This window comes from Anomalospiza imberbis, chromosome 28 (genome assembly GCF_031753505.1).
Source record: "Anomalospiza imberbis isolate Cuckoo-Finch-1a 21T00152 chromosome 28, ASM3175350v1, whole genome shotgun sequence".
In the NCBI taxonomy this organism is placed as follows: Eukaryota; Metazoa; Chordata; class Aves; order Passeriformes; family Viduidae; genus Anomalospiza; species Anomalospiza imberbis.
The window spans coordinates 4,906,993-4,924,410 of NC_089708.1; the positions used below are offsets into that span (position 1 = coordinate 4,906,993).

Here is a 17,418-nt window from a genome sequence, read left to right on the forward strand (position 1 = left end):
GCTACTTAAGCTCCTTAATTTCAGTCCCTCCCTCCGTGCAACACGGCCAGCAGGCACCTGCTTGTGGCATCGAGGACTCCTGGGCACGGCCAGGGAGGGGACAGGCCCAATTCTGCGCTGGTGCGGGCTTGATTTGTGCCTCCAGAGGCTTCACTCTGCAGCTCAGCCAGACCTCGGTGTCTGGGCTGGGCTTAAGGCTCAGACTCAGGGTTCTGCTCATCCCACGTGGCTGGGAAAGGCTCTGGGTGGTGTTTGGGCTCTCTCAGCACGGGGGGTTGAGCCTGGCCCACCACGGGGTGTCCAGGCAGCTTTTTGGGCAGCAGGGTGTTCCCCCGGGAGATGCCGTGCCCAGGGACACCCCCAGGCACTGATGGGCTCTGCACAGAGTGCTGACTATGGCACATGTGGGACAAAACTGCCCACAGCCCTTCTGCAGCAGAGCCGGGGGGGATAAAAGCCTTCCTGGCTGCAGCAAGTCCCATGTGCAGCTTAATCTGCACGTGTGTGGAAACTGCGTGAGAACTGCTGGGCAGGAACGTGTGCCGAGCTGGGAGCTCTCTGCTCTCTGGGAATTAAAACCCCCCAAGACCTCAGGGCTTCCCTCTGAGCCTCTGCAGGTGAGGAACAGAGCTACTCCCACCGAAACAACCTGTGACCACGGTGGGCAGGAGTGGGAGCTGCTAGTCCAGGTGGCAAAGGCCTTGGCTTGTATTTACCTGTGGCTCAATTTTAGAGACGGGGCTACTGAATTTTTCAACACCTCAGTGAGGAAGGAGAGAATTTCACCGGCTCAGTAAGCAAAACATTCATTTGGGAGAGCAGAAGTCTGACTGGCTGTTAATAAATACCACGAGACATCCTAAAAGTTTTCTAAGGAAAAGAGAAGCATCATCTGTTCATCGAAATGCAACACGGGGACAGAATGAGGTAAGGAAAGCTAGAGAGAGTCCTTTGTACATTCCCACTTCAACAACAACAACAAGGAGATGCCAACAGGCTCCCTGCCACGCTCAGCAGGGAAATTCCTCACACAGGTGTGCTCCAGAGCATCCCTGGAGGCTGAGCCTGCAGCATCCACCAGCCTCCCTGCCGGAGCTGCGAGCCCTGGGTTTTGGCAGCAGAGCTGGACCCCCAGGCAGGAGGAGGGGGGCACTGCCTGTCCCCTGCCCCACCAGTGCCTCCAGCTCAGGGAACAGGGATGTGTGTGGCTCAGCACCTCCCGCTGGACACTCCCAACTCAGTTCTTTGGTCCTCTTTGCACACAGCTTTCCCCAAGCTGGGGCAGCCTGCACTAACGCGCTGAGCTTGTTCCCAGGGGTGGGTGCCCCCCTGCTCTCTGCAAGGCAGGCTCGAAGCAGCGCTGGCTGCAGGGGGAGAAAAAGGGCCCGAAACGATCCCCTCGTGGGGCTGTTCCACCAGAGATCCTGCTCGGAGAGCAGAGGATGGGCCCTGCACATCCCTGGGCCAGGGGGAGCAGGGGCTGCACAGCCCTGCAGGGGTTCTGAGGCGAGCTGAGGAGGAGGAGGAGGAGGAGGAGGAGCAGCTGTCTCCTACCTGTGAGCATTGCACACGCCTTGCTTTGTCCTCAATTCTCCTCCTCCAGTGAAGCAGGGAGGGCTAGAGGTGATGTTTAGGCACAGCTGTGCCAGGGCAGCGCCTCACACACAGCTTTTGCTGAACTAAAATGCAGCATTTCCTGCACTAAAATGCAGCATTTACTGCTTTGCTCTTAAACAGACACTGGCAGCACGATGTGTGCATAAATTAACAGATGAGACAGGTTAATAAACACATGCACTGGCTTTGAGAAGCTTTTCCAGGCACGCAGCATTTCACTCTCATCACGAGACTGAGCCTTGAGCGGGCACTGGCCTGAAGGGAAAGGTTTGCAGGAAGCAGAATTGCCACAGAGTCTTTGGGAATAGCCCGTGCCAGGGGAACTGGGGCTGGCAGGGCACTGGGCACCCGCTCCCCAAGCACTGCATTTGCTAAAGCCATTTCCCAGGGGCAGTAAATCACCTGGAATAGTCACCAGCACCATTTCACACCTTGTGGCATGGTTCTACCATGGTGCCCGTGTAAAGCTAATTCAAATCCCAGCGAGACGGGAGGAAATTCACCTTTCCACCTTAGGAAATACAAAATAACTGCCCTCTGATGACTCTGAAGAAGTCAGGTTTTGAGTCCCGAAGGTGTATTTTCTGTGTCATTTTTGATTCCCTTCAAGCTGGTTACAGGAACATTACCAGGGTAATTTCTTTATGTAATTCCTTTATTACCAAGGTAATTTTCCAAGGTTATTTCCTTTGTGTTCATGGAGCCTTGTTATCCCCTTCAGGTGTGTCACAGAGCTGGGTCCCTCAGCTGTGTCACACCCAGGAGTGCTCTCAGTGCCCCTCAGTCCCAGGGGAAATCCTCAGCACAGGAAAAGCTCCCCTTGTTTTAACAGCCCCAAGCAGCAGCAGCAGCAGCAGCTCAGAGCCAGCCCTGGCACCCCTCTGCCCCCAGCCCTGCCAGGCTGGGTCCCACTGGCCCTGCTGGGGTCCCGTGGCCACCGCGGCTAGGAGATTGTCACTTGCTCTGGATCTGGCATGGATGAAACCCTTCTGGAGCAGCACCAGGTGCCCAGGAGCAGGCAGGCTGTGGCAGCTCAGCTGGATTCCCTCCTGCACCTGGGCCAGGAATTCACCCCAAAGGCTTGCCTGCAGTTTCCTTCACTGGTAAATTCCTGCCCAAGCTCCAGTGCCAGCTCTTGTTCCAGTGGTGTGTTCTGTGAGCACCACAGGGCACTGAGAATCCCTTCAGAGCCTTCCCACAGCGACCGGAATGAGCCACGCCGGGTAAGAGACAGTGGCATCGGCTCAGAGCAGCCCCTCAGCTAGAAGACTCAGCAATCTTTAAGGAAAACCATTTAACATCTTTCATGGAAGTCTACTGATCAGAAAAACCCCAGAGCTATTGACGTAGCACGTGGAATCGATTGGACAATCACTAATGTAATGGAATTATGGTGATCTTATACACAAACAACGATTTACCAAAATAAGGTTTACCTAGGGGGCTTTAAAATCGAGTTATTTTGGTACCAAAAAAAAGTCTTTCATTTAATTCCCCTTTGCCCCTATGATTCAGATGATCTTTCACTCTACAGTTACGGACTTGGCCAGATTTCTTGGAAAATCAACCTGCAGAGAGGGAGGAGAAAGAACAGGCTCGTGAGTATTTACACACTTTGCTGGTTTGCGTACAACTTTGTAACCTGTGGAACGTCTGTTCTGCCTTCCAACTGAAAACAATCCAACACATCCTCACCTTCATTTAGGCCTGTCAGTGCAGGAAAAAAAAAAAAAGTCCAGAACCCCGGCTGTTAAACTCCTGGGTCAGAACTAAGCAGAACTTTAGTCCGGGCTGTTCCAGCGCTCAGGTGGTCACTGAGAACAGGCAGGGGCCAGTGTCTGCATTAGGATCAAGCAGCCAACACCAAACTGTTTGCCAAGCACCCTTCTGGGGACTTCACCTTCCCTTCAGCTCCCTAGCAGCCCTCCAGAGCCTGGCTGCTCCTTCCACACCACAGCCACACCAGCTGGGCTTCCTCCAGTCCTGCACTGGCCACCAGTGGCCACCAGTGGCCCTGGGCACCGCAGCAGCTCAAGCAGTGGCACGGAGAAGCCCCCAGGCTTGCAGCAGCCCCAGCAGCACCCAGGGGCAGGGGGGAATGCTGTACTCACATCGTAGCCCCTGAGCACGGCCAGGTGGAAGGCCAGCAGCTGGAGGGGGATCACGCTCAGGATCCCCTGCAGGCAGTCCACGGAGTGGGGAACTTTGATTGTTCTTTTGTTGTTCTTTATGGTCTCGATGTCCTCCTTGTCACAGATCACCACAGGCCGGCCCTGCAACACAGGGGAAGGCTGAAGGAAAGCACTTCTGGAAGGTTCTTCCCTCGCCCCTGTGCAGAGTGCCAGTGGCAAAACCTATTCCTTAATTTAGAGCCAAACAGCTTCACATCCCCTGGGGGGCATTGAAGGCTTAAACAGACCATGCCAGGCTGCTGCAATTGCTGCAAGAGCTGCTGCTGAAACGCCCCCGGGACTCAGAGAGACCCAGGTGAACAGTCTGGGAGTCTGGGAACAGCTCTCCTGCCCGCAGCAGCTCCGTGCATGCAGAGCCACCAGCAGCAGCAGCAGCTGCGTGCGTGCAGCGCTGTCTGCAGCAGCAGCAGCTCCGTGTGTGCAGCACTGCCAGCAGCAGCAGCAGCTCCGTGCACGCAGCACTGCCAGCAGCAGCAGCAGCTCCGTGCAGTGCTGCCAGCAGCAGCAGCAGCTCCATGCACACAGCACTGCCAGCAGCAGCAGCAGCAGCAGCTCCGTGCAGTGCTGCCAGCAGCAGCAGCAGCTCCATGCACACAGAGCTGTCAGCAGCAGCAGCAGCTCCGTGCGCGCAGCGCCGTCAGCAGCAGCAGCTCTGTGCCTGCAGCGCCGCCAGCAGCAGCAGCAGCTCTGTGCATCGCTGCCAGCAGCAGCAGCAGCAGCTCCGTGCGCACAGCGCTGTCAGCAGCAGCAGCAGCTCTGTGCATCGCTGCCAGCAGCAGCAGCAGCAGCTCCGTGCAGTGCTGCCAGCAGCAGCAGCAGCTCCATGCACACAGCACTGCCAGCAGCAGCAGCAGCTCCGTGCATCGCTGCCAGCAGCAGCAGCAGCTCCATGCACACAGCACTGCCAGCAGCAGCAGCAGCTCCGTGCATCGCTGCCAGCAGCAGCAGCTCCGTGCATGCAGCGCTGTCTGCAGCAGCAGCAGCAGCTCCATGCACACAGCACTGCCAGCAGCAGCAGCAGCAGCTCCGTGCCTGCAGCGCTGTCAGCAGCAGCAGCAGCTCCGTGCCTGCAGCGCTGTCAGCAGCAGCAGCAGCTCCGTGCATGCAGCGCTGCCAGCAGCAGCAGCAGCAGCTCCGTGCGCGCAGCGCTGCCCGCAGCAGCAGCAGTTCCATGCGCGCAGCGCTGCGGGCTCCAGCTGGGATCACGCGTCGGGTGAGACGCAGCTGCCCTCTGCTCACCTGCCGGGCGATGACCTGCTGCAGCGCGTTCTGGCACTTGGCGTAGGTGTGGTCTCTCATGATGATCATGATCACGGGCATCAGCTTGTCCACCAGCGCCAGGGGCCCGTGCTTCAGCTCGCCCGCCAGGATCCCCTCCGAGTGCATGTAGGTGATCTCCTTGATTTTCTGCGGGGGAAAGAACTGGTCACGCTCCGCCCCGGAGAGCTCCCGCGCTCCGGAGAGCTCAGCTCCGGCCCTGCTCCGAGGCGCAGAGCAGGCCACAGCGCCAGAGCCAGGCAGCGCCCTGGGCTGGGCTGTCTGCAGCCCAATGAACCACAATAAACGAACAGAAACGGACGGAAAATAACAGAAACTAATGGAAAATAACAGAACACAGCAGAAAATAACAGAAAATAACATAATAGAAAATAACAGAAAATAACAGAAACTAACGGAAAATAACAGAACATAACAGAAAATAACATAATAGAAAATAACAGAAAATAACAGAAACTGACGGAAAATAACAGAAACTAATGGAAAATAACAGAACACAACAGAAAATAACATAATAGAAAATAACAGAAAATAACAGAAACTAACGGAAAATAACAGAACATAACAGAAAATAACATAATAGAAAATAACAGAAAATAACAGAAACTAACGGAAAATAACAGAAACTAATGGAAAATAACAGAACACAACAGAAAATAACATAATAGAAAATAACAGAAACTACCAGAAACTAACAGAAAATAACATAACAGAAAATAACAGAAAATAACATAACATAAAATAAACTAACAGAAACTAACAGAAAATAACAGAAACTAACGTAACAGAAACTAACAGAAACTACCAGAAACTAACAGAAACTAACGGAAAATAACGGAAAATAACGGAAAATAACATAACACAACAGAAACTAACAGAAACTAACAGAAACTAACATAAAAAACATAAAATAAACTAAAATAAAATAATATAACATAAAATAACATAAAATAAACTAACATAAAGTAACATAAACTAACATATACTAACACAAAATAACATAAAATAAACTAACATAAAGTAACATAAACTAACATAAACTAACATAAAATAACATAAAAAACATAAAATAAACTAAAATAAAATAACATAAACTAAACTAAACTAACAAACTAACATAAAATAAAGAAATCTAAATTAAAACAGTAAAAAATAAAAAAATAAAATAAAAATAAAAATAAAAATAAAAATATAATTAAAATTTAAAAATAAAGAAAAATAAAACAAAACAAAATTAAAACAAAATAAAGGAAAAATAAAATAAGATAAAAATTAAAAATTAAATAAAAATTAAATAATAAAATAAAAATTATATAGAAATATTAAATAAAAATTAAAGATACAAATAAAAAATAAAATGAAATCATATATAAAATAAAATTTTAAAATAAAAATATAAATATAATACATAATATAATATAAAAATAAAATAATCTAAAACGTAAAAGAGGACGCGTTTGCATGGCACTGGGGACAGCAATGGGAAGGACAGGAATGGCCTCACATGTCAAGAGTGCAGCTCGTGGCTGTGAGAGCGCAGGCAGTTTTGCATTTCCTTAGGCTGCAGGGTGTCCAGTAACGCATTCCCAGGCTGAGCGTGGAACGCGCACCCTGCCAGCGCCCTGCAGCCCGGGCGGTGGGGTATCTGCACATTTAGGTGATTGTCATTACCTAAACCGTACATCTGAGATTGTAATTGTGGGTGTTTAAATTTTAAATCTGTAATTTGTCATTTTAGCCATTTGTATTAACCTACATTTGAAATTTGTAATTGTGGGTATTTGTAATTACCTACATTTTAAATTTGTAATTGTGGGTGTTTGTAATTACCCACATTTTAAATTTGTGATTGTGGGTATCTGTAATTACCCTCATTTTAAATTTGTAATTGTGGGTATTTGTAATTACCCTCACTTTAAATTTGTAATTGTGGGTATTTGTAATTACCTACATTTTAAATTTGTAATTGTGGGTATTTGTAACTACCCACATTTTAAATTTGTAATTGTGGGTATTTGTAATTACCTACATTTTAAATTTGTAATTGTGGGTATTTGTAATTACCTACATTTGAAATTTGTGATTGTGGGTATTTGTAATTACCTACATTTGAAATTTGTAATTGTAGGTGTTTGTAATTACCTACATTTTAAATTTGTAATTTGTCATTTTAGGCATTTGTAATTGTAGGTAATTGTAATTACCTAAATTTTAAATTTGTCATTTGAGGTATTTGTAAATTTAGGTAATTGTGATTACCTACATTTTAAATTTGTCATTTTAGGTATTTGTAAATTTAGGTAATTGTAATTACCTAAATTTTAAATTTGTCATTTGAGGTATTTGTAAATTTAGGTAATTGTGACTACCTAAATTTTAAATTTGTCATTGTAGGCATTCATAATTACCTAAATTTTAAATCTGTAATTTGTCATTTTAGGTACTTGTAATTACATAAATTTTAAATTTGTAATTGTAGGTATTTATAATTACCTAAATTTGAAATCTGTAATTTGGGGTATTTGCAATTACCTACATTTTAAGTGTGTCATTTGTCACTTTGGGCATTTGCAGGCGTGGACAGTTTGGGCTGGGAGGGCCCCTGGATCCCAGCTCCACGTCGCAGGCCCTGCCGGGCAGCCCCGGCTGCCGTCCCACCCGCGCCGCCCAGCGCTGCAGAGCCAGGGCTGCACTTGCAGCGCCCTGGCGGCAGCAGCTGCAGCGGTTGCAGCAGTTGCAGTGGCTGCAGCTGTTTGCAGCTGTTGCAGCGGCTGCAGCAGTGGTTGCAGCGGTTGCAGCGGCTGCAGCTGTTTGCAGCTGTTGCAGTGGCTGCAGCAGTGGTTGCAGCGGCTGCAGCGGTTGCAGCGGCTGCAGCTGTTTGCAGCGGCTGCAGCTGTTTCAGCGGCTGTGCCAGAGCCAGCCTCCAGCGCAGCAGCCTCACCAAGGCTCCCTCCAGACACGTGGCGTAGTGGTAGCCACGTCCCATGATGAGCACGGACTTCTGGTGGTACAGCTCGGTGGCCAGCTTCTGGATCTCGTCGTCCATGCTCAGCACTTCCTTGATCAGGTCTGCGGGGAGGAGAAGCCCAGGGCTCAGCTTTACTGGCCCAGCGTGCTGGCCTGGAGACACCCGAGCGCGTGGCTACAAGGAGCTGTGACACTCTGCCACCCTCCCTGCAGGTCCAGCCCAGCTGGGCTCCCCCTGCCCAGGCTCAGCTCTGCTAGGCTCCCCCTGCCCAGGCTCAGCTCTGCTAGGCTCCCCCTGCCCAGGCTCAGCCCAGCTGGGCTCTCCCTGCCCAGGCTCAGCCCAGCTGGGCTCCCCCTGCCCAGGCTCAGCTCTGCTGGGCTCCCCCTGCCCAGGCTCAGCTCTGCTGGGCTCCCCCTGCCCAGGCTCAGCTCTGCTGGGCTCTCCCTGCCCAGGCTCAGCTCTGCTGGGCTCCCCCTGCCCAGGTCCAGCCCAGCTGGGCTCTCCCTGCCCAGGCTCAGCTCTGCTGGGCTCTCCCTGCCCAGGCTCAGCCCAGCTGGGCTCTCCCTGCCCAGGCTCAGCCCAGCTGGGCTCCCCCTGCCCAGGCTCAGCTCTGCTAGGCTCCCCCTGCCCAGGTCCAGCCCAGCTGGGCTCCCCCTGCCCAGGCTCAGCTCTGCTGGGCTCCCCCTGCCCAGGCTCAGCCCAACTAGGCTCCCCCTGCCCCAGGTCCTACCTGGCAGCCCCTTCAGCCCCCTCATGATCTCCTTGCGCCGCTCCTGCATGGAGATCCTGTCGTCACACATCATCAGGGCAAACATCACCAGGGACACGAACTGGCTGGTGTAGGCCTGGGGGCACAGGGAACGTCACTGAGGCACAGGGAATGGCACTGGGGCACAGGGAATGGCACTGAGGCGCAGGGAACGTCACTGGGGGCACAGGGAATGGCACTGGGGGCACAGGGAACGGCACTGGGGGCACAGGGAACGGCACTGGGGGCACAGGGAATGTCACTGAGGCACAGGGAACGTCACTGGGGGCACAGGGAATGGCACTGGGGCACAGGGAATGGCACTGGGGGCACAGGGAACGGCACTGAGGCACAGGGAATGGCACTGGGGCACAGGGAATGGCACTGGGGCACAGGGAATGGCACTGAGGCACAGGGAACGGCACTGGGGGCACAGGGAATGGCACTGGGGCACAGGGAATGGCACTGGGGGCACAGGGAACGGCACTGAGGCACAGGGAATGGCACTGGGGCACAGGGAATGGCACTGAGGCACAGGGAACGGCACTGGGGGCACAGGGAATGGCACTGGGGCACAGGGAACGTCACTGAGGCACAGGGAATGGCACTGGGGGCACAGGGAACGGCACTGAGGCACAGGGAATGGCACTGGGGCACAGGGAACGGCACTGGGGCACAGGGAACGTCACTGAGGCACAGGGAACGGCACTGGGGCACAGGGAACGTCACTGAGGCACAGGGAATGGCACTGGGGCACAGGGAACGGCACTGGGGCACAGGGAATGGCACTGGGGCACAGGGAATGGCACTGAGGCACAGGGAACGGCACTGGGGGCACAGGGAACGGCACTGAGGCACAGGGAATGGCACTGAGGCACAGGGAACGGCACTGGGGGCACAGGGAATGGCACTGGGGGCACAGGGAATGTCACTGGGGGCACAGGGAACGGCACTGGGGGCACAGGGAACGGCACTGGGGGCACAGGGAATGGCACTGGGGGCACAGGGAATGTCACTGGGGGCACAGGGAACGGCACTGGGGGCACAGGGAACGGCACTTGGGCACAGGGAATGTCACTGGGGGCACAGGGAACGGCACTGGGGGCACAGGGAATGGCACCGAGGCACAGGGAACGGCACTTGGGCACAGGGAATGGCACTGGGGGCACAGGGAACGGCACTTGGGCACAGGGAATGGCACCGAGGCACAGGGAATGGCACTGGGGCACAGGGAACGGCACTGGGGGCACAGGGAACGGCACTGGGGCACAGGGAATGGCACTGGGGCACAGGGAACGGCACTGGGGCACAGGGAACGGCACTGGGGGCACAGGGAACGGCACCGAGGCACAGGGAACGGCACTGGGGCACAGGGAATATCACTGAGGCACAGGGAATGTCACTGAGGCACAGGGAAAGGCACTGGGGCACCCAGCAGCTGCGGGAATCCTCAGCCCAGCCGGGCTCTCAGAGTGGCAGCTTTGGCTCCCGGTTGAGCCTGGGCAGGTCTCAAGGAGGCACGAGGTGATGTCCCCACGCTCCACGATTTTACATTCTGTATTCCCTGCTGAGTGCCAAGCCCTGTTCCGTGTCCTGCCTCACTGCAAGTGACTCCTGAGCGCACCGGCGGCAGCAGGGCTCTGGCTGCAGGTGTCTGCTGGGAGCCCACCACCACCCATCCCAACCAGCTGGGCGTTTCTGGGGCCACACTCAGGGAGCACGAAGGCAGCTGCGATTTCCCACCTCCCTTCTTTAAGAACAGGCTCTCCCCTGCCTGCAGGAGCTGTCCCTGCCTTTGGGGGGAATCCCTGCAGGGGCAGGTGACAGGAGGGGTCACACCAGGGCAGGAATGGTCACAGGGACACCTGAGGGACACCTGAGGGACACCTGAGGGACACCAAAGCAGCAGCTGCAGTTTGGCCTCTGAGCTCCTTCCAAGACAAAAGGGCTCGGGGCCAGCCTGGCACAGAAGTGCTGCAGAGCTCAGAGCAAGGTGTGGAGAGTTTCTGTCCCTTCCGAAGCAAGGAGCAGACAAACTTCCACCTGGAGGCTGGAGTGGCTCTGAAGGAACCCAGAAATTCCATTTTGCAGTTGTGCTGCCTGGAGGAGCCTGCTGGGGAGCGAGAGCTGCTCTGCTCTGTGCAGCCCTGCACAAGTCCACGGCACCCAGCAGCCACATGAACGTGCCTGGGCTCTGCAGAATATCCTCAAAAGGAAGTTCTGGGCAAGCTCAGGGCACAAACTTTTCAAGTTATTTTCTATATGCACAGCTTTGGTGACTCCCCACATCATCATCAGAGAAAAAAAAAAAAAAAGCCATTTATCTCCAAACTGTAAATGTTGGCCATGTGAAAACAACAGGGACAAACAGCTCGTTCAAGAGTTTCTTGTAAGAGACTCATGAATTTTCCATGATCAAATTCCCCAATGAACTATTAAACTCAAATGTGGTTTTTGGCTGAATTTATGTAACAGATTGACATCATCTCGCCTCTAAATAGAACTAAACCAAAGCAGATTTTTCACCATGCAGAAGCACTTCACCAAAATGAAAGGCAGCAAAGTAAGTTATCTTAAACTGTATCTCACACAGCCAGAATAATCCTGTTATCTGGACACAAACTGTAGGATTCTGTAAAAGACTATTCCCCCTTTTGTTAAAAGGATAGTTTTAATATCCCGTTTTCTTTGGCAAAGCAGAGCCAGTGAGGGAGCTACATGCAGACAAAGTTTCCTTTATCCTATCTACTAATTTCCTTCTTCATCTCTAACCTTCGATTAAACTGAGCCTGCACCTTGAGTCAAACCATGGCAAAGAGAATTCTGACCCCTTAGGGAATCATTCCCTCTGAGAGCCGTTCATTTCCAATGTTTAATGCAGTTTCCTTTGATGATTTCATTTTGAAAAGGGACCCAAGACAGCCCCCTGCAAGCTCCAGGACAGAGAACACGCAGGGTGCTGCTGGTCTGTGACTGCAGTTTCAGGTTTTATATTTTACAGGTTTTGTGCTGCTTCAGTGTGGAACTCTGAGCTTCCTATCAGGGGATGATGGTGAGCTCTTCACAGAGTAGGGACACAAAACAATCCTTTCCCAGCTTGGCCAAGGACAGCTGTTACAAACTCCAGGCCCAGAAGTAAAAACAGCGGTGAATGGAAGAGAGAAAAACAAGGAGGATGGGACTGCACAACCTAAAGCTGGAACTGGACAATTAACCCCAATATGCAAATTGAGCAGAACTTATCAAAGTGACAGACCCTGTGAGCGGTCGTGCATTTTGTGACCATTTGGGTTCATCCTGGGCTCATTTTGGGACCATTTGGGTTCATCCTGGGCTCATTTTGTGACCACTTGGGTTCATCCTGGGTTCATTTTGTGACCATTTGGGTTCATCCTGGGTGCAGCCCTGCTGGGCTCTTGTGCTGCCCAAGGTGGATCCACTGAGGAGATCCTCTGAATAAATCCCTGCTTTATTCTGTGACTCTGCTCTAGCTCAGCCTTCCCAAGGCATCAGCAGCATGGGTAAGCAGGGGGCCCTGTCACAGGCAGGCCTTTCAGGAGGGGTTCCAGAGGCAGAAATAAAATAAATAAATAAAATAAAATAAAAACAAAATTAAAATTAAAATTAAAAATAAAATAAAATGTCAATAAAAATTTAAAAACATAAAATAAAATAAAATAAAATAAAATGTAAAATAGAATGTAAAATAAAATGTAAAATAAAAATAAAATAAAAATAAAATTTAAATAAAATAAAAATAAAATAAAATAAAATAAAATAAAAATAAAATTAAAAAAATAAAATTAAATTAAAAAATAAAATAAAATAAAATAAAATACAATAAAATATAAAATAAAATAAAATAAAATAAAATAAAATAAAATAAAATAAAATAAAATAAAATAAAATAAAATAAAATAAAATAAAATAAAATGAGTGCAGCAGCAGGGCGGTGGCTGTGGCTCACCTTGGTGCTGGCCACGCCGATCTCGGGGCCCGCGTTGATGTGCACGCCGCAGTCGGTCTCGCGGGAGATGGAGCTGCCCACGGTGTTGGTGATGCCCACGGTCAGGGCTCCCCTCTCCTTGCAGTAGCGGAGGCACATCAGGGTGTCTGCGGTCTCCCCTGGCACAGGGACACGGGGGGCGCGGGGTGGGTGCTCGGGGAAAGGCACAAACTCCCTGCAAGCCACGGAGGCGGCGGCAGCCCTGCAGCCCCCGCGCAGCCAGCGTGAGCCCCAGGCACAGGGCGGCGCCACCGGTGCCACCCAGAACCCAGCTGCAGCTCTCGGTGCGAGGAAAAGCCAGAGCTCTGCTGCGGGCTCAAAAAGCAGCTCAGGGGCTGTCCCTCCAACAAAAATCAACTCCACTGGTTCTCCTGTTAATGAAAGCTCATCTGGGCCAGGCTCCTGTGCTGCCCAAGGAGCATCCACTGAGGCCCTTGGATAAATCCCTGCTTTATCCTCAACCCTGCCCTAGGTCAGCCTTCCCAGGGCACGCACCGCACGCCACAGTCCCGCAGACACCAGAGCGGGCCCTGCTGCCTCGCCCGGCTCCGGGCAGGGCAGGGCGGCCCGTACCTGACTGGCTGAGGAAGAAGCACACGTCGTCCCTGAACACGGGCGTGTTCCTGTCCAGGAAGTCGCTGGCCAGCTCCACCATGACAGGCAACTCAGTCAGCTCCTCCAGCACCTGGCGGGTCTGGCACGAGGAGGGACGGAAGGCAGGTGTTACATCATGTTTATACACCCAAAGTGTTTGCACAAAGAAAGCTTTCTAGCTGCCACACACGCTGGAAAGTATTACTGCTAAAACCCCGTGTGACAATTAGTGCTGGGTTATACTTTAATTACTCACATTGCCCACGCTCAAGTCACCACCAACCCCTGTGAGAAGCAACCTTGCCTTGGCACCACCACCAACTTTATTCGTTTTCCTGGTTAATAAAAATTCACCTGGGCAGGGAGGTATGGGGGGAAAACACACAAAACACACTGGCCTGTGAGGCCAGCTCCTCCCTCAAATGGAGATTTCTCTGAGTCTCACTTGTTATATAACCCTCCACATAATTATGGCATGCTGGGTGTCCTGTGTGTGTCCCAGCCTGAAGAACTCAAACCCCCACCTACATCCAGGCTCCCCCGGCCGCCCCTGCCTTGCTGCAGCCTTTGCATTCTGCTCCTGCAGTGTCCCTCCCCTGCCATCTCCTTTTTTAACAGAGCAGCTTTTGCTCTCCAGAGCGTTCCACAGCCACAGAAGTCACAGGAACCCCTTCCCTAAGTTCAGCTTCATCAGCTTTTATCTCCTCCTGCTGCTGCTGTGAACTGAGCCTGGAGTTTGCAGCTTTCACAAGGGTCCTCCTTCTTTCACCTGTGTGCACTTGCTTACTCCTAACCTGATTAGGGTCAAGAATCAACCCCCAACCTGAAATCAATCCTTAATCTGCTTGGCACACTCCACACACTCTCCAGGGAGACCTCAGAGCCTCCTCCAGGGCCTGAAGGGGCTCCAAGAGAGCTGGAGAGGGACGTGGGACAAGGGATGGAGCGGCAGGACAAAGGGGCATGGTTTAAACTGAGAAAGGGGTAGACTTAGATGAGATTATTAGGACAAAACTCTTCCCTGAGAGGGTGGGCAGGCCCTGGCACAGGGTGGCCAGAGCAGCTGAGGATTCCTGGAAATGCCCACGGCCAGGTTGGATTGGGCTTGGAGCAGCGTGGGACAGTGAAAAGTGTCCCTGCCATGGCAGGGGTGGCACTGGGTGGGCTCTGGGGTCCCTGCAGCCCACCCCACTCCCTGATTCTGGCACTGGGCCCAGCACTCACTGCCATTCCTGCGTGGTAGCTCGTGCCACAGGCGATGAGGATCAAACGCCGACACCTCTGGATCTCCTTGATGTGATCCTTCAGCCCGCCCAGGTTCACTGTGGGCAGGAGCAGAGAGCCAAATCAGGGTGGCCAGGGAAGAGCCAAATCAGGGTGGCCAGGGAGGAGGAGCTCCCGAGGTCCCCGGTGCCAACAGCGTGCCACCACCTCCATCACCCACTGTGCAGGAAACTGTCCCAGACGGGACCTTGCCAGCAGCACGGGGAGTTCTGGAGGCACTCTGACCCACGCTCCATCTCACCCCAGCAAGGTTTCCATCTCCCACTCCACCACCCCTCCCTCCCCTGCAGCTGCTGGACACTGAGTGAGGGAGGCTCAAGCTCAATTACCAGTGTAGTCATCAAAGTTGACCCTTCCTCTCATGGTATTAACAACAGATTCTGGCTGTTCAAATATTTCCTTCTGCATGAATGAGCTGAAGTTACCTATGAAGAAAGACAGAAACCAAATTAGAACACTTTACCTCCTATAACTTAAATTTTAAATTACCTCCTGCTAATTGCCATTTTTCCTGTGTATGTAGGGAAAAGCTTGGACCAGCCAAAGATTATTAAACTGATCCTTCTTTTTCTGCCAAAACACCAGCACGTGATGAGAGCTTGATTCGAGTTTCTGGAAGGTGTCAGTGAAGGGCAGATCCAGACTGGTCAGTTTGTGAGGGATCAGCCTTGGTTAAAAACCAGATGGCTCCAAGCAGGAGGCAAAATCCTCAGCCCCACAACTCTCCTCAAAAGCTGTCAACGACTAGAGGGGAAGTCCCATGACACTTAAGGACTTTTTCTTCCCCATGAGGATGATCCAGCACCAGACCAGGCTGTGGCCCCTCTGTGCTTGGAGACGCTCCAGAGCGGAGCAGAGCCTGTCCCCACCTGGGGCAGGGGTGGCAGCAGGTGACTGCAGGTGGCAGGCAGGCAGCCCTCACCCTTCATGATCTGCTGCAGCTCCATCTGCAGGGTCTGCACGGCCCGGCCCGGGTGGTCGCCGGCCGTGCGCTTGACGCGGTGGATGGACAGCCGGCCGTCCACCACGGCCGCCACGTCGTCGTCCTCCAGGAAGATCACGCGGTTGGTGTGCTCGATGACAGCGCTGCGGGGACAGGGGCACTACTGTAAACACAGCCGAGCCCGGTGGGCAGCAGTGCTGGTGTGCGACTGCAGCTCAGAAGGCTGAACGACTTATTAGAACTATGCCACAATCCATTCATGTACCATTTAGAGGAGATACTAACACCACAAACCTACTTGTTCTAACTCCCATCTCTAACTCACTCACAACTCGTGCCCCTCTCTGGGAGCGCAGCCACAGGGGGATTGACTGACCATCAGCTCCAGCAATCCTCACCAGAACCCAACCATGCAATCACCCCAGGGGAACAATTCTCCAAGTACATCCCGCATGGGAAAAACAAGGAGCAGAAATAGAAATTGTTTTCTCTCTCTTTCCTCTGTGCTGCTCTATGAAAAATCCTGGAAGAGAGGAGAATGTGCCTGCCACAGGGGACATCGCTCACACCCTGCTCTGGGCACCCGCAGCCCTCCCAGCACCCCACAGAGGCCAGCAATCTCCTCCTCTTTTGAAATCCTGTCAGGTGCATTTCTGTGGGTATTCTCAGTTCAGTCAGAGAGAAAAAGAGAAAGATTTCTGCCAGGCTAAGCCTGGGAAAAAGTCTGAGAGGAATGCAAACAATCTGTTATCTTGCTTTCCGTTCAAATTCTTTATAGATCTGTTCTACCACGCTGGCCTGAGTCCAGTGTAGCAAGCAGGTGAAATGTTTTTACTTTAAGGCCAATGGAAGTAATGCTCTCTATAAAAGAGAGAGGTGCTTTTGAATAAACATTCATTCTGAAATTGTACGAGTCATTTCGCCCGTCCCTGGCTCAACAGCGTCACATTTCCACCCTGCCAGTGGAACTGGCTCGTGATTAATATCATTATTAATTTTCTCATTATAGATGAGATTATCATTATAGATTTTCTCATTATTAATGAGCCACCAGGCTCATTATCAATTTCAGGGAGAAATGCTGAGTTCAAGAGCTTTAAGGAGAAGCTCTGAGTTGCTCAGACAAATGGGATCTGTCTGGAGCTGTGAGGTCAGGAGGGCCAGGGTCTGCCCTGGTGCACAGGCTGCTCACCCTGCTTTTTCCAGGGGTAAGCCACTGTCCCTCCCTGCACCTCACTCTGCCCATCTGTAAAAGCAGGGACAGCTTTGTCCCCTGGTAAGGCAGCCGAGATCTGCCCAGCAGCCCCCCCTGGAGTGTCACTGAAAAGCTCTAAAACCAGAACACATCAGGGTGTCCTGAGAGCCTCCACAATTCTCTGATGGAAGGAGCTGCAGAAGCCAAGCACAGCAGTGTTTTTACATTCCTGGAGCAAGCACTCCTTCCTCTTGAACCAGAGAATCCCAGAGACTCTGCTAAGGCTGCTGCCAAGCTGCTCTCTCCTCACTCCTCTGGGATTACAATATGCCACCTTTGATGATGAAGGAATTGCACGTGTGCAGAGGTCCCTGGAGAACCAACACAATTCTCCTCCTAATTAGCACCTGGCCTGCTAATTTAGGTCAGGACTCTCTCAGGTTTCCTCTCACTGGGAAATCTTACCAACAGAGGAGCCTGAAGAATGGTAACACTCTCTTCCAAGGCCAGCATTCATTACTTGAACAGCAACTCTGTTTTGGTTAGCATTTGTAAGTTAATGGCTACGTGCACACAATTTACTTTATTCACAA

At 51.8% G+C, this 17,418-nt stretch overlaps 1 protein-coding gene across 2 annotated transcripts in view; it reads right to left on the bottom strand.

Moving 5' to 3' along the window:
• Window positions 1-2,910: 2,910 nt before the first annotated feature.
• GFPT1 (glutamine--fructose-6-phosphate transaminase 1) overlaps window positions 2,911-17,418 on the bottom strand; it is a 30,833-nt gene continuing 16,325 nt past the window's right edge. For both annotated transcript variants that reach the window (XM_068174468.1, XM_068174467.1), the window contains 10 exons: window positions 15,610-15,773; window positions 15,017-15,112; window positions 14,628-14,725; window positions 13,383-13,503; window positions 12,771-12,928; window positions 8,786-8,900; window positions 8,029-8,156; window positions 5,049-5,216; window positions 3,729-3,890; window positions 2,911-3,185 (listed from right to left, as the gene is read on the bottom strand). In XM_068174468.1, coding sequence (XP_068030569.1) covers window positions 3,141-3,185; window positions 3,729-3,890; window positions 5,049-5,216; window positions 8,029-8,156; window positions 8,786-8,900; window positions 12,771-12,928; window positions 13,383-13,503; window positions 14,628-14,725; window positions 15,017-15,112; window positions 15,610-15,773 — 1,255 coding nt within the window. In that variant the 3' untranslated portion in view covers window positions 2,911-3,140. The remainder of the gene's footprint in view (window positions 3,186-3,728; window positions 3,891-5,048; window positions 5,217-8,028; window positions 8,157-8,785; window positions 8,901-12,770; window positions 12,929-13,382; window positions 13,504-14,627; window positions 14,726-15,016; window positions 15,113-15,609; window positions 15,774-17,418) is intronic.